Source organism: Hypanus sabinus, chromosome 3 (genome assembly GCF_030144855.1).
Source record: "Hypanus sabinus isolate sHypSab1 chromosome 3, sHypSab1.hap1, whole genome shotgun sequence".
Lineage (NCBI taxonomy): Eukaryota > Metazoa > Chordata > Chondrichthyes > Myliobatiformes > Dasyatidae > Hypanus > Hypanus sabinus.
The window spans coordinates 158,020,681-158,042,121 of NC_082708.1; the positions used below are offsets into that span (position 1 = coordinate 158,020,681).

The 21,441-nt window shown below is 40.8% G+C and overlaps 1 protein-coding gene across 2 annotated transcripts in view; it reads right to left on the minus strand.

Annotated features, from left to right (window-relative positions):
- Positions 1-650: 650 nt before the first annotated feature.
- The window catches only part of stpg2 (sperm-tail PG-rich repeat containing 2), a 591,496-nt gene continuing 570,705 nt past the window's right edge, over positions 651-21,441 (minus strand). The window contains exons 13-14 of one of the 2 annotated variants that reach the window (XM_059965434.1): positions 14,748-14,898; positions 651-5,998 (exon numbers count right to left, since the gene is read on the minus strand). In XM_059965434.1, the coding sequence (XP_059821417.1) occupies positions 14,776-14,898 (123 nt within the window). In that variant the 3' untranslated portion in view covers positions 651-5,998; positions 14,748-14,775. Of the gene's footprint in view, positions 5,999-14,744; positions 14,899-21,441 lie in introns of both variants that reach the window. The other variant, XM_059965433.1, reaches the window with a different exon arrangement.

A 21,441-nucleotide genomic window follows, 5' to 3' on the forward strand; every position in this document is an offset into this window, starting at 1 on the left:
TTTTGCACACTGACTTTCATAAAACTAAATACTTAGTACAGGATGCAAACACGAGGAAATCTTCAGATGCTGGAAATTCAAGCAACACACACAAAATGCTGGTGGAATGCAGTTCTCTTACTATCTCTTCTTTCAGTTAGTCCTGATGAAGGGTCTCAGCCCTAAACGTTGACTGTACTTCTTCCTATAGATGCTGCCTGGCCTGCTGTGTTCCACTAGTATTTTGTGTGTGTTACTGAGTACGGGAGTTGTTCTGTTAAAGTTGTTAAGAGGTTGGTGAGGCCTAATTTGAAGTTATTGTGCACAGTTCTGCTCACCTACCCAGGAAACATGTCGATAAGTTTGAATGAGTGCAGAGAAAATTTACAACAATGTTGGTGGGACTTGAGAAATTGAGTCATAGGGAAATTGAACAGGTTAGGACTTTTCCTGAAGCGTAGGTGAATGTGAGGAGATTTGATAGAGATATCCAAAATTGTGAGGGGTAAAGCTAGGGTAAGTGCAAGCATGCTTTTTCTACTGAGGTTGTGTAAGACTAGAACTAGTGGTCATAGGTGAGGGTGAAAGGAAAAATATTTAAGGGGAACCTGAAGGGAACTTCATCACTTGGAGAGTGGTGAGAGTGTGGAATGAGCAGCTAGCAGAAGTGATGGATGTCAAGTCACTTTTTATTGTCATTTCGACCATAACCGCTGGTACAGTACACAGTAAAAACGAGACAATGTTTTTCAGGACCATGGTGCTACATGAAACAGTATAAAAACTACACTGAACTATGTAAAAACAACACAGAAAAAAAAACACTAGACTACAGATCTACCCAGGACTGTATGAAGTGCACAAAACAGTGCAGGCATTACAATAAATAATAAGCAAGACAATAGGCACAGTAGAGGGCAGTAAGTTGGTGTCAGTCCAGGCTCTGGGTATTGAGGAGTCTGATAGCTTGGGGGAAGAAACTGTTACACAGTCTGGTCGTGAGAGCCCAAATGCTTCGGTGCCTTTTCCCAGATGGCAAGAGGGAGAAGAGTTTGTATGAGGGGTGCGTGGGGTCCTTCATAATGCTGTTTGCTTTGCAGTTGCAGCGTGTAGTGTAAATGTCCATGAAGGCGGCAAGAGAGACCCCGATGATCTTCTCAGCTGACCTCACTATCTGCTGCAGGGTCTTGCGATCTGAGGCGTTGCAACTTCCGAACAAGGCAGTGTTGCAGCTGCTCAGGATGCTCTCAATGCAACCTCTGTAGAATGTGGTGAGGATGGGGGGGGTGGTGGGAGATGGACTTTCCTCAGCCTTCGCAGAAAGTAGAGACGCTGCTGGGCTTTCTTTGCTATGGAACTGGTGTTGAGGGACCAGGTGAGATTCTCCGTCAGGTGAACACCAAAAAATTTGGTGCTCTTAATGACCTCTACCGAGGAGTCATTGATGTTCAGTGGAGAGTGGTCACTCCATGCCCTCCTGAAGTCAACAACCATCTCTTTTGTTTTGTTCACATTCAGAGACAGGCTGTTGGCTCTGCACCAGTCCATGGGTTTAATTTCAGCATTTAAGAGAAACTTGGGTAAGTACATGGATGGGAGGGGTATGGAGGGCTATGGTCCAGGTGAGGGCTGATGGTGTTAGGCAGAGTCACAATTTGGCACAGATTAAATGGGCTGAAGGATCTGCTTTTGTGCTGTGGTGTTCTATGACTCAGTGATGCTAAATGTTTTTCACTGTGGCTGAAAATGTATCTTTGTGCTGTATGACCCAATGACTATGCAGCATGCAAAAACATCAGAGTTTGGCAACTGTAGGGCCTGGGAGGAGACAATTTCACACATTGGATCAATGTCAAATGAAACATGCACAGAGAAAATGTCATATCCCAGTTCCCTGTCCATATTCTTGTGGGTTACAACACCAAATGTTGAACCAAGTCCTTGTGATAAGTTTTTGACAATGAGTTTCAGGTCTCCACCATACTTGGATGAAAACATGATCTACATCCCCACATGGATCTTTCCACGTCTTAAATCTCTGTAGCTCAGTGATGGACCAAAATTGAATAAGTGCTTCCTTTCACCTTGTGCTGACCTTTTGTAATTTTATAGCATCTAGACCTTCTCTTTCCTAAAGAACCTCACCTTTTCTAATAACTAAATTTTATATATCTCCTTTGAACCTGCTCTAGTTCTTTTGCATTCTCCCTGTAGTGTGGAGACCAGAACTGTAAATGGTACAGCAACTATGATCTAGCTGCTTTTTTGTATTCTACACCTTGGCTAATAAGGGAACTTTCCCATCCACCTGACGTCCAGGGGAACTGTGCATATTTTCCTCAATGTTTTCCAATGCTTCTGAACAAGCTACTATTTATTTGGTATCCCTTTGTCTTGTTTGCCCTTTCCAAATACATTACCTCACTCTTCTCTGGTATTAATTCTGATAATGTGAGCAGCTTAAGTTTCCACATGGCATTACAAGAGACTGCAGTGCATTGTAAATTAAAGAAAGACCTTACCTTTCTTTCTGCATTGCCTTTGGCAAAATAAGAATGTCTCAAAGCATTTTACAGCTAGTAAAGCCCAGCTAGAATATGATCTCAAGGCATTTTTTAGCCAGTAAAGCTACGCTAGAATGAGGGAAATGGAGCTGAAAACTTGACCACAGTGAGATCCCACAATAGTTATGGATTCAGTGATGTTGTTTGAGAGATATATCTTGGTCTGTGCACTGCTATCTCCAATTACCATTTGTTACCATTGTTTTCCTCACAAAATATATGGTTTTTAAAGTGGAGAGGGTTACCTTAATCCTTTTGGATTGGCAGCTTTGGAACACCCAGGGACTCTTTATCTGTGCAACACAAAAACGAATGGGCTAACTTTGTAAAAATAATGAGAAGTGATCCAGGCTTTTATCCCTTCTCGGGTTTATTGATTGAGCAATGAATCAATGTGTCAAGTGAAGAGGAAGTGACGCAAAACAGCACATGGGCCATTTATTTAACAAACGGCCAACGAACCAAACGAAATGCTACAGACCAGAAAATGCAATTTCACCACGAGCTCAGTAAACAAACATATCATATCAATTTACTGATGGAAGATTAGCGTCCTCTTTGATCCCACTTCCACTGTTAAAGTGTAAAGACTTCAGGATGCCATCAATTTGAATTTTAACTGGTTGGTGTTTAAATACAGCATTTAACCTGTTCTCTCAGCTAGCTCCCTTCTCCTCCTCCCACTCACATCTAATTACATTGGAATACGAAGACAGGGATGAGTTGCAAGGATGCCTAACTCTTTCAGGGCCTGACTACATTTGCAAAATAATTGCTGATTCATATTCAGGCACGTATTAACATAGATTACTTCATCTTTTTTTAACAGCCTTGGGAAATATATTAAATAGCAAACCACATGTACAACACAATATTTGAAGCAAATGAACTTTGCCAGTGTATCTGATTTAATCAAACTTCCTCCCACTCCTCCTTTCATTCTCTCCCCACTGGTGCATTCATCCAGCTTCCCTTAAAATCCATTCCTCCTGCTACCTCCCTGTGGTTTTGAGCTCCCGATTTCTCTCCCTTCTCAGCATCAAGAGTACCTCCTGAGCTTGTATTCGGTTTGTTAGTGAACAATTGTACATTAACAGTCTCTGGTCTTGTCTCACACACAATTCAAGATGAATGAATCTGAGGGGAACCTGAAGGTGGAGGTTTTCATCCATCTGCTGTACTTGATCCAAGGGAGAACATCACCTCTTGTGCCTTACTTCATGGATCAACCCTGGAAAGTCCTTTGATACCTCAACTTGGATTATTCTGCTCAAGCTGCTATTTGGATCTTCTGACATTTGTGTGAAAAAAAAATGTCAGTTTTCTATTTTGGATATGGGTTAGCATATAGTGCCTATCCCAATCACGCTTGTAGTTGATAGATTTTGAGGTGGGACTGGCATCATTTTTGGTCCACCGTGACTGCTTTTGAGAAGGTGGTGGTAGGATGTCGTCTTGAACCAGTCCTCCTGGTGAAGATGCTCTTAGCGTGCCGTTGGGGAACAAGCTCTAGGATTAATACCCACTAGAATTTGAGGACGAATGTTTGAGTCCCAATTCAAGATGGTGGGTGAAGAAGAGGGGTTTCCATCCATCTGTTGCCCTTATTCTTCTTGTTGGCAGAGTCTGTAGATGCTGGGAACTGCAGCAACAAACAATATCCTAGAGGAACTCAATAGGTCAAGCAGCAATTGTGCAGTATGTGGGAGGAAGCGATGAAGGAATTGCTGACATTTCAGGTTGAAACTCTGCAACAGGACTGAGAATGGAGAAGGGAAGATGGCCAATGTAGAGGGGAGAGGGGGAGTGGTATGACAGGAGCCCAAGATGATTGGTAGACTGAGGGGGGGTGAAAGAAAATGGGAAGGTGGGGGGGGGCCGTGAAGTTGAAGTTGGGAAACAGGCAGGTGAATAGAGGTAGGCAAAGAAAAAAATGAGAGTCTGATTCATAAAGGTGGTGTGAGTGGAGGTTGAGGGGCAGAGACGGCTGCTGGAGGGTGACAAGCAGGATCACAGTAAAGGTCACAGATATGGTAAGCACAGGTTGAGAAGCTACAGTGCATTTCATAGGACACAGTGCAGCCACTGTGACAGAGAGATTGAATGCTCAGTGGTGGTTGAGGTACCAGTCAAATCCTGGATGGGGTCATCACTCATGTCACAAATTTCATTCCTTAATGTCCTCAAATTAATCAGACTATTTAAAACAATCTGGTGGTTTCAAATATCATAATTGCCCATAATAGCTTTCTAATTTCAGATTAGTTCAGCAAAACTTAAGGATCCCAGAACCTAAAGTGGGATTTGAACTCATATCACCAAATCTAATATCAGACACCTCAAGATATTTAACCTGGTCACTTCACCGCAATGTTGGGTGTGGTAGAAGTTAAGGCAACCTTCAATATAGGATTGGAAGATAGTGTATTGACATGAAGATGAGACTAAACCTCTGATCTATTGCTTGAATCAAGTGTGTTTGTACTCCTGGGACTCTTAGCAAAGATTAAGAAAATTAATTTGATACCCAAAGGGTGAGATGCTGCAATCTCTTTTCCTATCACAGGGTCATGAACTTGTTCAGGGCAATATGTCTGTGTGAGGATGAGATAGCACTCTTAATGTAATGAAGCTTCACAAAACACTTCTCAGTAGTGTAATTAACAACAGAATTTGCATTTATATAGTGTTTTTACAGTAATAAAACATTCCAAGGCACCTCACAGAAACATTATCAAGCACTGAACCACATAAGGACAGGTGACATAGAGCTTAAAGCAGCCATTACAGAAGGGCTTTAGTAGACAGAGCAGATTAGGGAGAAAACTCCTAAACTAAGAGTTGAAGGTGAAACTGAAGGCAGGGGTGTGAAGGCACGATGTGGATATGCACAAGAGGCCAGAATTGCAGGCGTATGAAGACCTTGTTGATTTGGAGACTGAAAGAAAGGTCAAATATCATATCAGAAATGAGCTGGAAAGTGGAAGTGTCCTGTGGATCGATTGAGATATAAGCCAGCACTACTCGGTGCAGAAGAAAGTGTGAGAAAAGAATGACAGGCACTTCCAGGTCCAAAAGACAGCGAGTGTCAGGAATTCTGCATGAAAAAGAGAGAGGCACTGAGAAAGGAAGATTAAAAAACTATCACATGATGAGCGAGTGGAGAAGGAAAGGCCAAAAAATGAAGGGAAGTTTTATTTTATTCATTGCAGCCCTGGACATTCATAGTGGGATCAATTATTATTACTAAATTGTCCTGATGACATCCATACCATAGATCTGACTTAACGATGTCAATTAATGTACATCCAATATCTGAAATTTTTCAATGCTGAAAGCTTATGTGAGAGGGTTGCTTCTTTATGAAGAACTTCTTGCATGTGAATTAAGAGTTTTTTGAGAGTGATGAAGAGTCGGTAGTGTTCTTCGAGATCCCCATTCCTTTTCCTCTTTCCCTATATTTAAGAAATGATGAGGCAGAGTTAATCTCCACTGATTGGCTGTATCATTACCTACTACAGCAATTTGAAAGCACAGAAACGTAGGAAGTTCTGAGACACAGTGAACAGCTTTGTTTTGTATGCCATTCAGACAGAACACTCTGAAGGAGTACAAAAGGAAAAGAAGTATAAAAAGAAAATGCATAATGGATTTTATTTTAGCAATACAGTAAGCCTTTTGATCTCTTCAAGCCACACTGCCCCAGCAAACCCCACCAAACTCAATTAACCCTAACCTAATCACGGGACAATTCCCAATTACCAATGAATCTACCCAGTATATCTTTGGACTGTAGGAAGAACTTGGAGGACCTAAAGAAAACCCACACATTTCATGGGGAGGATGTACAGAGGCTCTTTGCAGAACTGCTCTGGAATTGAACTCCAAACTCTGGAATGCCCTGAGCTGTAATAGTGCCTTGCTACTGCTATTCTACCATGGTGCCCCACTTGTAATATAGCATTACAGTCACACAGAACATGCTGTCCAGGTAAACAAATTAAGTGCCAACACCACAACAAGGTAGATGAGAGGTCTTGAGTTCATCTTTTTCATACAGGACATCTATTCAGGGTATTTTAACAACAGAAAAGAAAGAAGGTGGAGCTAGTATAAAGTTGTATGTTTAATAGATTGACTACGGACAAATTTTTGTCACTCACTCTTTGTTGTGTGTAAGTTATGTGCTAGTTTTTGTAAAGATAAACTTGCCTTGGGGGTTATGCAAAGATGAATCATTTAGGAGAGAGATTGTCTCGTGAAGAAAAAGTGAGCAGGTTAAGTGTGTACTCACAGGTGTTTCTAAGAATGTAAGGGAATCTTATGAAACATGACAGACTATAAGCAGTTCTGACAGGTTGTTTACATCCTGGGAGAATCGAGAACCAGGAACGGTATATCAGAATAAGGGACAAAGATTATGAATGAAATGTGGAAGAGCTTTTCTGTCTCTCAAAGGATTGTGAATCTTCGGATGCTCTGCTAGAGTGGGAGAGTCACAGAGCAATGCAGCACCTTCAGCCCAATGGATCCATGCTGACCATGGTGCCCAACCACCTCGTCCCAATTTCCTGCATTTGGCCAATTCCCTCTAAGCCCTGCTCCTCTGAGTTCCAAACAATATGCATCTTAAATGATACTGTAATATTTGCCTCAACCACTTCCTTTGGCAGCTCATTCCATATAGTCACCTTCATCTGTGTGAACAAGATCCCCCCTCAGGTCCCTTTTAATTTTCTGCACTCTGACCCTAAGCCTATTCCTCCTAGATTTGGACTCCCCTACCATGGGAAAAGGACTGCTACCACCCACCTTACTGATGCCTCCCGTAATTTTAAGAACTTCTATAAGACTATCCAACAGTCTCCCACATTTCAAGAAATAAAGACCCAGCATGGCAAACCTCACCTCATAACTCAGGCTCTCTAGTCTTAGTGACATCTTTTGTAAATCTCTGTACTCTTTCCTACTTAACCACATCTTTCTTATATTACAGCAATCAAAACTATACAAACGTGGCCTTACCAACAGCTTATACAAATTAAACGTAATGTCCCAACTCCTACACTCAGTGCTCTGACTGATGTTAAAACACCTTTTATACCACTCTATTTACCTGTGACACTCTTTCAATGAGGAGTAGTACTAGGGCCCTCTGTTCCACTACTCTCCCTGGTGCCCTAACATTCATAGCACAAGTCCTATGCTGGTTTGACTTTCCAAAAGAATTATCTCACAGGCTGGGATGTAGATGGCAGAGGAATAAAGATTTATAGGTTCAGGGCAAGAAGACTGAGTTGAAGCCAAAGGATAGATTATCCATGATCTTATAGAGTGAGAAAGCAGGTATGACAGGATAAATGATCTACTTCTTTTTTATCTTACAGGTATGCAATTTGCCCATTAACAAACTGAGTAATTGCTATTTCTGATCAGGCTCTTTGACAACTACCCACTTTCCTGCATTTAGCTTTTGTAGCCTACATGGAATTAAGAGTCTTAAGCAAAAGTCATTCTTTGAAACTCCCTTTTCTCTGGGAGTATTTGTTCTTTGACTTTTTTCTCTTAAATTCACTAAGCAGAATTGTAAAAATCTTAAGGATTGAGCATAGCATTTTTCTATTGGGAGGATTAGGACACCTTGGAGGAAGTTAATCTGTTGACCCTTGATCCTGGAGGAAAAAGACTGGAGTTCCTGCTTTGTTCTTCTACTTACAGTTTTTTGTCTAATCTTTATTAGCTCCAGAATTTGGGACACATAATAATTCAAAACTGTCTCTACCAATATGGAATCAGATCCCATTCACTTTGTACATATGTACTAAGATCAGCAGAGCCTAGAGAATGAATGGAGAGACAGAGACATAGCTCAACAGTCATAGTGAAGACAGTTCAACTTTGTACTAGAAGGAAAGGATCTTTGTCCATTGGGGTAAACATTTGCATTGGAGAAGCAACAAATCATTTTAACTACAGCATGCCACCAAAGGATGAGTTGCAGAGGGTTTGGATAGGCAGGGTGGTGAAACAGGCTTCTGGCTCACCAGCCTTCATCTATCAGGGCATTAAGTATAGAAGTTGTAAGGTTATAGTGTGGCTGTACAAGGCATTGGTGATGCCGCACTTGAAGTATTTTGTTCCATTTTCGATACCTTGTTATAGGAAAGATGTTATTAAACTGGAAAGTGTGCAGAAAAGATTTACAAAGATGTCGCCAAGACTCAAGAAACTGAGTTATAGAGAAAGATATTTTTCCTTGGAGTGGAGGAGACTGAGAAATGATATTAGAGAGGTTTATAAAATAATGAGGGGCACAGATAAGGGAAATGCAATCTGTCTTTTTCCCAGGGATGGGGAATCAAGAATTAGAAGGTGGAGGTTCAAGTCAAGAGGGGAGAGATTAAGAACTTGAGGAACAACGTTTACATACAGTGTGTTACGTATATGGGATGAGCTGCCGGAGAAAGTAAGGTTATAGTGTGGCTGTACAAGGCTCTGCCGTTCCATCATGGCTGATTGATTATCCCTTTCAACCCCATTCTCCTGCATTTTCCCCCATAGCCTTTAGGACCCTTACTAATCAAGAACCTATCAACTTTTGCTTTAAAAATACCCAATTTCTTGGCTTCCACAGCTGTCTATGCAACAAATTCTACAGATTCTCTACCCACTAGCTGAAGAGATTCTGCCTCATCTCTGTTCTAAAGGGATGGCCTACTATTCTGAGGCTGTGCCCTCTGGTCCTAGACTATCAGAAACATCCTTTCCACATTCATTTTCTCTAGGCCTTTCAATATTTTAAAGGTTTCAACGAGCAAAGTTATGATGGCGTTATACGGTGTTTCCTTTGCTTGTATCTTTGGACACAACTCTACTTCTACCGTTGATATCACATTAATACTTTTTCAAGGTTCTTTTGAAGACCCTGACCTGGAGTTACACTCTGCCTTAGGTTCTTTGCGGGAATGGGATGCACTCTCAAAACCTCCTGACCAGTTGCTTTTTGATATCCCAAAAACGTGACCTGCAAGACTAGCATGCCTTCAGGGTGCTGGATTTTCATGGAACTGGAAATGGGCTGATTGTAGACCGGTGCCCCTGACTGAGGCGTTGCGGGAGAGCACGGAATATCAGGAGTAGCAGGTTAGCAGCCATGGGCTGTGTGTCCAGAGACCTGAACCTTTCTAGGGCCGACTCTCTGGGCGCAGAGCTTGGAAAAAGTGACACAACAGACTTTTAACATCATTAGTCAGCGAGTTGTTTGTTATATCTCCCCTCTCAATGTGAAACAGGGACAGCACTTTTTTCCTTATTAGGGAGAGAGAGAGCCTGTGGTATGTCAAATTACCGGGTGAACGGGTAGTCGTTGAGGTACTGCAAGGCTATTGATGCTTTGCTGTATGCTTGAGTGCTCGGTGCGAAGCACCGATGCTTTTTTGCTGGTGGGAAAAGGGTGGGGGGCTGCTGCTTTGCTGCTGCTTGTGTGTGGGAGGGGGAGATGGAGGTGGTCTTTGGGGTTCTAACGTTTAACTGGCATTCATTCTTTGGGGCACTCCTCTGTTTTTGTGGATGTTTGCAAAGAAAAAAGGATTTCAGGATGTATCCCTCTGACACTAAATGTACCTATTGACCTTCTACACACCAGTGAGTACAGGCCCAGAGACATCAAGCGCTCCTCACTCCTCAGACAGTCTTCGCAGGGTCATTCTTTGGACACTTTTCAATGCCAGCACATCCATTCTTAGATAAGGGGCTCACAATCCAAGTGCATTCTAGCCAATGTCTTATAAAGCCTCGGCATTATATCCCTGTTTTAATATGCTTGTTCTCTCAAAATAAATGCACCCGACAGCTCTTTAATAGCCAGGATGGACTGGTTGGGTCAAAGGTCTTCCTTCTGCATCATAAATGTACTGCTCTTTGACAAAGAATCTTGATGGAGGAGGAGACAAAATACTGGACAGTTCCAACCAGTTTACCTTGATGAATTGTAAAATGTTTTGTATACAATTGGTAATGCATGTTGTTTCCTTAATGGAGCCAAAAGCAAAACAAAATATAGATCATGTGAATTTATCTCATTCAAAAAATCTCCAAGCGAAAATATAATGTAACAAAATATAATTTTACTTTCTAAAGTAACCGTTTCCTCAAAATAAATCAGAAAAGTTTGGTAGGGCAGAAGGAGACAAGTTATACAAGACATCAGTGACACCACACTTGGAGCATTGTATACAAATTTGGTTGCCCTATTATAGGAAAGATATCATTAAAATGGGAAGAGTGAAAGAAAATTTAAAAGGGAGCTGAGGGACAACCTCTTCATATAAAGGCTGGTGCATATGGTATATGGAATGATCCAATGGAAATGGCTAAGGTAATTTCTGAAAAATATTTATTTAAGTACATATATAAGAGGGGTTAAAGGGTTATGAGTCAAATCAAAAAACAGGGATTTGCTTGGTAGGCTCCATGGTCGGCATGGAAGAGTTGGGTCAATGGGGTTATTTCCACACTGTATGAATTTATGACAAAATATTTTCAGCTATGGAGAATGTAAATTTATGAATGTATAAAATAGGTATAAAATAGATTTGGTCCAAGGACATGAACTTTTTTCTTATTATTCTTTTTTGGACTATTTGGTATATTTTGTGTCTTTGCACAGTACATCTGCTGCAGAACAACACATTTCTTGCCATATAACACAATAAATCTAATTCTAATTCTGATTTTGAAATTCAGAAAAAAACTTCTTCACCCAAGGAGTTGTGAAAATGGTGGAGTCGTGCATTTACGGAGAAGTTTAATAACTTTAAGAAGGAAGGGATCGAAAGTGACCTTGATAGGATTTGATGAAAAGTGATGGGAGGAAGCTGGAATGGAGAAGAATCTGCAGCGTGGATCAGTTATATAAAATAGCCTTTCCATACTATAACTTGTCAGGGCATTGAGTATAGGAGTTAAGATGTTATGTAGCAGTTGTACAAGACAGGCCACATTTGGAATATTGTGTTCTGTTTTGGTCTCCCTGGTAGAGGAAAGATGCCACTATGCTGGAGAGAGTGCAGAAAAGATTTATGAGGATGTTGCCATGACTGGAAGGGTCTGAGTTACAAAGAGCTTAAGCAGGCTAAGACTTTATTTATGCAGGTGTAGGAGAAACAGCAGTGATCTTATAGGAGGTATATAAAATCATGAGGGACATAGATTGGGTGAATCCACATAGTCTTTTTCCCAGGATTGGGGAAATAACAACTAGAGAGCCTAGGTTTAAGGTGAGAAGGGAAGAAATTAATAGGAAGCTGAGGGGTAAATCTTCTACCCAAATATAGAATGAGCTGCTAAGGGAAGTGGCTGAGGCAGATACATTAACAACATTTTAAAGATACTTGGACAGGTACATGGATAGGAAGTGACTGAGAGGGACATGGGCCAAACACAGGGAAATAGGATTGGCATCTTGGCTGGCTTGCACCAACCACTGCATTCCAACCAAGATGCCCACCTCAGCTAGTCTCATTTGTCCGTGTTCTTATGCAGTGTGGCTTTATGACTCAATATTCTATAAATTCAATGTAATGTCTAATATTATCTATAAGTGAAGGAATTCTGATGGAATGTGTGTTTTGTAACAAAACCTGTTATTATCCGATTGTGCAGTCAACCTTTCAAAGGAATTGTACTATGGGCTGTTTGAAAAGTGCACACAAAGTACACTGTGATTTATACACTTCTAGGATCTGGCAAAACACTGCCATGAGTTATTTCATTTTGATTAGCTGAAGGAGTAAAGAACCACTCTTGATGAAAGGCTGCAGAAAGCAATGCATGCAGACATAAATAACTGCAGCTGCATTAGTTGTAGACAGTTCACTGAAGGCTTAGTACTGGGAGAATGGGACATTTGCCCATTAGATTAATAGGCTGCTTAGGAAAAGCACCAATACGGTATAATTACAGCATGTCATCAGATAATGCACTGTAAGAGGTAACAATTGCCAGTACTGAAAACTTCTGTGAACTGTCTCTTTGGTTGTTAATAACTTTTGTTGCCAATTTAACATTAACCTTGTAAGATCAATGTACTGACTGCACTAATTTCTTCCTGGCTTAAGAGATTTACAACAATGAATGGGACAGCTAACCCTCTGCTGGGAACTGGCTGCCTGATTTATTTTCCATAATGGCACTGGGACAAGGCTGTGTGAATCACGTGAGCCTGTCTTTGGCCTTAAAGGGACTAGCCCCTCCTAAGTAATCCTGCCATCTTCACAGGAATGTCCACTCAGACTCGTTTAAGATTTTAGTATCTGAAGTTGTTCTGTATATAAAATTTGTAATCTTTTCATGATCATAAGACGGTGATTTATTTATATTGGGAACTGATACCAAATGCCTGAAACAATTTTTTTACTTGCTTATGGTCTAGTTTTTTTCTGAATCGGGAGTCTATTTCTCTGCTGTAAATTCTGAAATAATGCTGCTTCATTAGTTCTGTAAATATGAAGTTTTGCTTTCTGAAAATTTCCAGTAATTCTGCAACTGAACAGGAGAATGGGATTGAGAGGGATAATAATTGGCCATGATGAAATGGCAGAGCAGACTCAGTGGGCCAAATGGACTAATTCTGCTCCATGGTCTAACAAGGATTAGGAAACAGCATCTCATCTTCAAGTTAGATATTTTCTCTTTTTATCATAAGCAGTCTCCTGGAGTTGAGGATGATTTTCTTCTACTGTCCTGAGGAGCAAAAGGTGCCCATGTGTGAGTTCTGATCAGTGTGCATGACTGTTGAACACTGGCTCCTGTGTGGGCACACAAGCACAAAAAGAAAACCAGACACACACATATAGATTCAGACAGACTCACACACACACCCACACTGGCAGTGTACATCACACACACACACACACTGACAGTGTACTTGACTCACACAGCCACATGTACACACAAACCCAGACTGACAGTGTACATGACTCACACAGCCACATGTACACACAGCCACACTGACAGTGTACATGACTCACACAGCCACACGTACACACAGCCACACTGACAGTGTACATGACTCACACAGCCACACGTACACACAGCCACAGTGACAGTGTACATGACTCACACAGCCACACGTACACACAAACCCAGATTGACAGTGTACATAACTCACACAGCCACACGTACACACAGCCACACTGACAGTGTACATGACTCACACAGCCACACTGACAGTGTACATGACACACACACACACATACACACTCACACCAGAAGCCTTATATCCACAGCTACTCACACCTACTGAGATCATTCCTCACAAGACCTCTGTTGTTCAATTCCTTATCCTCTCTCTCATCTCTCTTTAAGCTTCCTCCTAATCTCTCTCTCTTCCCCACCCACCATCTTTGCTTTCTCTCTTCACTCTCCCTCTCCCTCATCCCCACTCCCTCCACTGCTCTCTCTCCACTCCCCAGTTTCTGGTCACTCACTCTCTTGCAGGATAAGGCTTTCCTCCTGGTCCTCTGCCTTTCCTGTGCTCCTGAACTTCCTGACCACTGCCCTTTCTCCCCTATCTTGGACCAGAAGTCTCACTATTCTACAACTCCAGACCAACTAGTGTCTGGAAATGAGCACTTCCTCCGTCTCATTCTCAAGTACACCATCACAATGTCACAGTGGTCTCCAATAACCAAAAACTTAACCGAGCTCTTGTATAAAAACAATGATGGGAGCTACTATCTTGCAGTGCCAGGGATTCCAACCACTGGTGCTGGCTGTATCAAGTCTGTACATTCTCTCTGTGACCAAATGGGTCTCCCCAGTGTGGAAATTTCCGTCACTGATAATTTCACTAGATTGTAAATGAATGGCAGAATCCGGGGGTTGGGAATGAGGGAACCGGTGTGGTAGGGAATTAAAGTGAAAGTAGGGAAAGTAAAATAGGTTCAGAGTGAATGGGTACAACAGTCAGCATGACCTGATAGGCTGAAAGGCCTAATTATTCACTATATTGTCAATTTGGCTTATAACCTCACCAACGTTCAGATATTCTGTGCAAAAAAAATGAAGGGAAGGTCAGATCCATCTAATTCCCATTTCCATTCTTAATTGGATATTACTATTTTCTTTTAATCCATACTATCTGGCAAAAACTATGAGAACAATAGGTTGCAGAAATGGCTTTTGTATAGCCATACTTACTACCTGGTGTAGTTCGAAGGTCAGCTCAGGGTCACAGGTTCTGGAACAGAGGGGGGTCTGGATGTTTAGGCGTTGGTGGAGGACTCAGGAGTGGATTATATAAGGTGGAATTGAAGGTTCCCTTTAGAAGAGTATCCATAATGGCTGGGCTAAGCTGTAGAGAGACAAGAAAACAACACTACATTTGGTTTGCAGGATATCAGAAGGGTTAGCTAAAGTGTACATTATGCAGATTTACAACATGCTTTAAATGGTTGAATTGTAACACAAAATAAATGTGGAAAATGCTGGAAGCACTCAGCAGGTCAGGTAGCATATGTGAAAATAGAAACAGTTAACATTTCAGGTCCAGTACATTTTGTCCCTATGCAGCAGGCTCCACGACTATATAATTTTATATATTTTAATTAAATCTTTCCCCATCCTCCCTTGTTCCAATGAAGGAATTGTATATAGTGAGGTTGAACTCCCTGAAGAATGGGAAGTGATATTGTTGAAACATATAAAATTCTTAAATCTCTTTCTGATTGTGTAAATGCCAAGAATTTTTTTCCCAAGAGTAGAGACTTGGCCAGGGATCATATTCAATATTAGATTTAGGTCTAGATTGAGAGAAGGTTGTGAAACTTTGCAATGTACTCCCTAAGAGACCCTTCAGCCCTCTGTACATCTGCTGGTTCACTGAAAGATCTAATTAGTAGTAGTCCCTCTATACACTCCCTGCGGACCAGCAATATTTTCCCTTTCCAAGTGTAGGTCTATTTCCCTTCTGGAATGTATTATTCAATCCCCCTTCACTGCTTTTTCAGGCAGAACTTGCTAAATCACAGACACCCACTGGCTTTTCTTTTAGTCAAAGCTCTGTTGGAGCCCTTTCACCCAGATGTACTGGATAAGTTCCAGGTGTTCAGCATCAACAGCTACATCTTATGAGCTTTATAGACTTCTGCTGCTGGATCCTAAAACTTCTCAATCCTCTGGTCTACTACTGGCCCTTATAGCTATTAAGTTAGAAAATTATTAAATTTCTTATTATTGTCACATGGAGCCATTGAGCACTACAACAAATAAAAACAGACCCTTTGTCCATCTGGTCAGTGGTGAACTTCTATTCTGCCTAGGTACATTGCCCTGAATCTGCTCCACAGCCCTCATACCCTCCCATCCATGTACTTATCCAATCTTCTCTTAAAAGTTGAAATCAATACCTTATCCACCACTCTCCAAATGAAGATATAGAGAGGAGCTGTAAAAAAAGCTGTCTTGCAAACTGTTCATGAAGATTATCTCATTGCAATAATTTGTTGAGATAGTGGAAGATAAAGCAATATCAGAAAGTGTTACAGTCAGAGAAATTACAGCAAAGGTAGACAATGAGGTGCAAGGTCATCACTAGGTAAAATATGAGGTCAAGCATCCTCCTTATCGTACTAGGGGACAATTCACTAGTCTTATAATGGCAAGACAGAAGCTGTCTTGAGTCTAGTGGTGCGCACTTTCAGGCTTTGTGCCTTCTGCCCAATACGAGCGGGGAGAAGAAAGAATTTCCGGAGTTGGGGTGGGGTCTTTGATTATTTTGGTTGTTTTACTAGGACAGTGAGAAGTGTAGATACAATCCACACTTTGTCTACTCTTGTTTTCAATGTAACACTATTCTTTAACTTACTTGTTAATCACGAGAACAAGGGCAATGAGTGCACCTGGAATACCAACAAGTTCCACCATTCTGATTTACAAATATAATATGTACCAATATTTCTTTATTGTTTCTGACCCTAAATCCTAGCCCAACTACACTGAGGGAGTGCTTTGACAGTTCAAGGACAACTAGAACAATATATCTTCACTTTTCCAGCAACATTCATGTACCATGAATGAATGAATGAAAAAATAAGCTAAGTAAGTGACTGAAATGTTATGACAACTGGAAGATTAAATCAGTTACTGCATTGAGTCTGCGAGTGGGAAGCTGATTCATTATAAAACTTTCAAATGACAGAACTCAATGGCACAGAAGGAGCCATTCAGTACATCATGTCTGTGATGACTGTGAAAGAGCACTCCAGTATAATGTTACTTCTTAACTCCCAATCAGAAAAGCTAAATGAGCACTTTTAAAATGTGATTCAGGTAGCTTGGCTCTTCTGTCCTTTCAGGGAGGGAGTTCCTTCAACGTGTGAGTGGGTATTCACTATCTACTTAAAAGTTAGTTTTATTGGGAATGCTTTCTATCTACAGTCATTGCTGCCTCAGTAAAGTAGCCAACATAATCAAAGAACTCCAAGACCCCAGCCACCTAGATATTCCCTCTTTTCCCTGCCCACTCCCCCCGTCAGGCAGAAGACTCAAGGATAGCTTCTATCCCACTGTCACAAGACCATTGAATAGTCTCCTGGTACTACAAGATGAACTCTTGACCTCACAATCTACCTCATTCTGGCCTTGCACCTTACTATCTGCCTGAACAGCACTTTCTCTGTAACTGTAATACTTCATTCTGCATATTGTTATTGGTTTCTCTGTAACATCTCAGTGCGCTGATGTAATGAACTGATATGTAAGGATGCCATACAAATTAAAGTTCATCACTATATCTCAGAATGTGACAATAATAAACCAATTTACTAATTTAAAAAAATCATCCTTGATTTATCACAATAGACTGAACATGGTTAGACTTTTTAAAAAGGAACTTTTCTGCAGCCATTAGGTTCTTAAATTAGCCAGCACAATTCTACAACTTAAACCCTTCCTCAGCAATGGAATACTACAGACTACACCTTGCACTATCATGGACCTGTCTATAATTGTGGGCTTTTTTAAACTAATATCTTGCTTTTTCTTCACTGTCTTGTATAAATTATGTAAAATTTATGTTCTGTTTTGTCTGTACTTACATGTCTATGATGCAAGCAAGCTTTTCATAGCACTGGTACCTATACATATGCACATGATGATAAACTCGAGTTGACTTGATTTGAATTAATACATTAAGCACTGCACATACTGTTGAATAGATGGCCAGGGTTTGACAAATGATATTGTGTGATGAGCAAAATCTCTTTGCTCCAAGATATCCACTTTTCTTCTGCACTCTGTTCCCTGTACAATGCAACCAAACCACCCCAGTGGATTAACAAGACGCTCCCTAGAGCACTGGTTTTAGAGAACCGCTAATCTCTTTTTTTTTAATTTAACTCAACTCGTCCATTAGCTACTATTAGCTATCTTAACTGTTGACATTGACAGCTGTGTCCTTGTAACCCTTGAACTGAATTAGCCCTCCTGCTCCATCACAGAGTGGCTATCTCATTGCAGTTTGATAACATCATTCTACTAAAATCAATGGGAGTGTACTTATTCAAAACCAGTCCCTTGCATGCTAGGTGCAGTGTGCAAGGTGAGAGATTGCATTCAAAGTTATACCAGAGAGACTTAGACCCGCTAACTCACAAGGAGACACTAAACACATTATGACTGGTGGAATACAGTTGGTTCATTTGCTGCTAATAGACATGGATTTCCCTACTTGAGCACGTTTTAGAGATGTATAAAAAAAAGAAGCAAACCATGTGAATTTGCTAGCGTATTTGCCTAACTCTCAATCTTTCAGGAAAATGAGATGTGAGTCAAGTGCCCAACGTTCTGTCATTAACATAAATACATTAAATTCTAAACCCCCTGGTGCCAGTAATGAAGCAGACTTTAGAAACACAATGTTGAAACATCACGAGAGTACTATTACTATTCGACACCTTAACCTCAGAAATAATACAGCACTAAAAATAAGTAAATGTTCTATGTTTAAAAAGCAAAGTAGAAGTTCTTTAGTGAGCAGCATGATAGTGTAGCAGTTGGTGTAATGCTATTACAGCACCAATAACCTGGGTTCCATTATGCCACTGTCTGTAAGGAGTTTATAAGTTATCCCCATGACCGTGTAGTTTTCCTCCACATTCCAAAGACGTAATTGGTCACCTGGGTGTAATTGGGCAGCACAGCTCTTTGGGCTGGAAGGGCCTGTTACCATGTTGCATCTCGAATTATATAAAAGACAGGTCTCCAGTTTTTGGATGAAGCACAAACTCAGGCCCAGCTGCCCACTGAGTCCACACTGAAAATGAAGCACCGATTTTTATCCAAATATTACTCTGCTGGGAGCTGGCATGGACTCAATGGGCTGAGTGCACGTCTCCTCTATCATACAAGGAAACCCATGACTGGTTTGGTGTTCTAAGTTGCTATCATCTCAAAACTAAATAAAACTTGCTGCAAACAATTTCAGTCAAATCTCATCAGGCAAGGAGTGTGTGCATTAGCCAGATGGTGGAATCACAGAATTATTACAGCCCATCATTTCTGGACCAGCAATAGGAAGCAGATTTGTTGACACTTATTTTAACCCATATTTCCACTTTGTACAGATCCCAGGAGCAGAGAAACCTGAGGTACTGGATCAGTCGGCCCCTCGAGCCTGTTCTGATATTCAATAAGGTTGGGATTGGAAATTGAATTAATTTATTATTGACGCACATACTAAGAATCAGTGAAAAACATCTGTTTGCATGCTATCCAGACAAAACATTCCATACGTAAGTACATCAATGTGGTAAAATGTTAAATGGAATGCAGAATATACCAATACAGCTACAGTGAAAATACAATCCAGGTAGACAAATAAAGTCTAAGAGCCATGATGATGTAGACTGGTGTAGATGTAGACTGACAAGAATTCATCTTTAGTGTATGAGAGGTCTATCGAAGATTCTGATAATAGAAACTGTCCTTGAGCCTAGTGATGTGTGCTCTTAAGCTTTTGTATCTTCTGCCCACTGGGGGGAGGGGGGGAGAAAAGAAAGCGACTAGATGGGAGAGGTTCTTTGTTAGGTTGGCCGTTTTCCCTAGACAACATTAAGTGTAGATGGAGTCAGTGGCAGGGAGGCTGGTTTGCGTGAATGACTGGGCTGCGTTCACGACCCTCTGCAATTCCTCGTGGTCTTGGGCAGAGCCGTGACCGTACCACACTGTAATGCATCAGTCAGGATGCTTCCTCTGGTGTATCTGTAAAAACTGGTGACAGACATCGGGACATCAAGAATTGAAGAGTTTCAGATTTATATACTTTGATTATAAATAAACCTTTGAGACTTTGAACATACTTAGTTTCTTTAGCTTGCTGAGGAAGTGGAGGCATTGGTCTGCCTGGCTGAGCCAGTACAATCTGTTCACCTTCAAAATCCTCTACTTGATCCCTGGTGATTTCATTAGTGTTAAATATGCTCAACAGCTGAGACACACCAACCCTTTGGTGTAAACCCTCTGGGTAAAGAAATTCCAGCATCCCACACTGAGTATCTGTCCCCTTATCTGAAGATGAAGCTCTCTTGCACAATGCTCTCCCACAACTGGAACCAACCTTCACATAATATCCCCTTGTGATTCCTGAAAGCAATTATCAAGCTAGCCTCAAGTGAGAAACACTGTTCTCTCAGATGGAGAATTGTCATGGATGAGAAGAGGAGTGCGATCCCATGGGAGCATTCTAAAGGTATCTGGACATGCATTTGAAAAGTGTTCATCTCCAGGGTTATGATGAAGAACATGGAACCAATTGGATATTTCAGGAAATGGCTCAGAAACAAGGGACTGAATGGATCTATCTGTGACATAAAATCCCAGGATTCTGCATACATTGGTCTTTGCCAAAGTACAAACTTACCACACAGGTTCACACATCTCAAATGACTGGAAAAATGGGAAAGTGTCTATAGTTTTGCAAAAGTCACACACCCATTTGTAAGTCACGTGACCTAATTATTTATAACTGAATCCAGCATTTCCTGGAATCAGAAGAAGGTTAAACATTAAAACAATAAAATGTACTTCGTGAAATCCTCTTAAAGTTAAAATTATTCCACATAATCAATTGGAAACAAAGTAGTGAAGATACCAATTGATTCAGCCTCAAGATCTATCTGGAAACGCCATTACAATACAATGAAGACACACCCCATGCAGAAGATGAGCAGCGTTTTGTTTCTGGATGACACACATAAGATATTAGTATGCTGTTAATCACGCAACAGAAAGTAGATTATCTCTCCTACTGCAACATTAATTTCTCTTCACAGGAATGTTTCCTTTTTTGCAAAAATAAGTGAAAAGTTCCACCAAGCTTCATGAGTGATCCACAGAGAATTTTATCAGAATCAAGTTCTGCACACTCTTAATTTTGTATAAATGCTTCAGTGCTTGCTCAAAGAAACCCTTCTGTTAACCTGACTGTACATTCACTGATTCGATGTTGCACATTTCCCTGGAAGACAGATAAAATTTAAATGGAATACTTTATCATACTGCTGTTAGAGCGGGAGCAGGCAGAGTGAAAGAGAGTCCTTAAAGCAATAACAAATATTCTAAAAAAGTAATTTTTTCCATCAGAGTTCCTTAAGATTGGTTATTACCATGTGATGTTTGAGCACTTTGCACTCTCTCTGTTTAACTACTTGACAGATGAGCCGACATACACAAACAAAATGGGTGCAATGAAGCCCAAATTCTTCTCTGCTCAGTTAGACTTACTCTAATCACTCCGATTTACAAATGGTTTGTTTTATACTACTTGATTTCACCAAGAACATTGCGTCATTGGTGTCATCAGCAGTGAGGCACCTGATAAAGTATAAGATCACTGTTG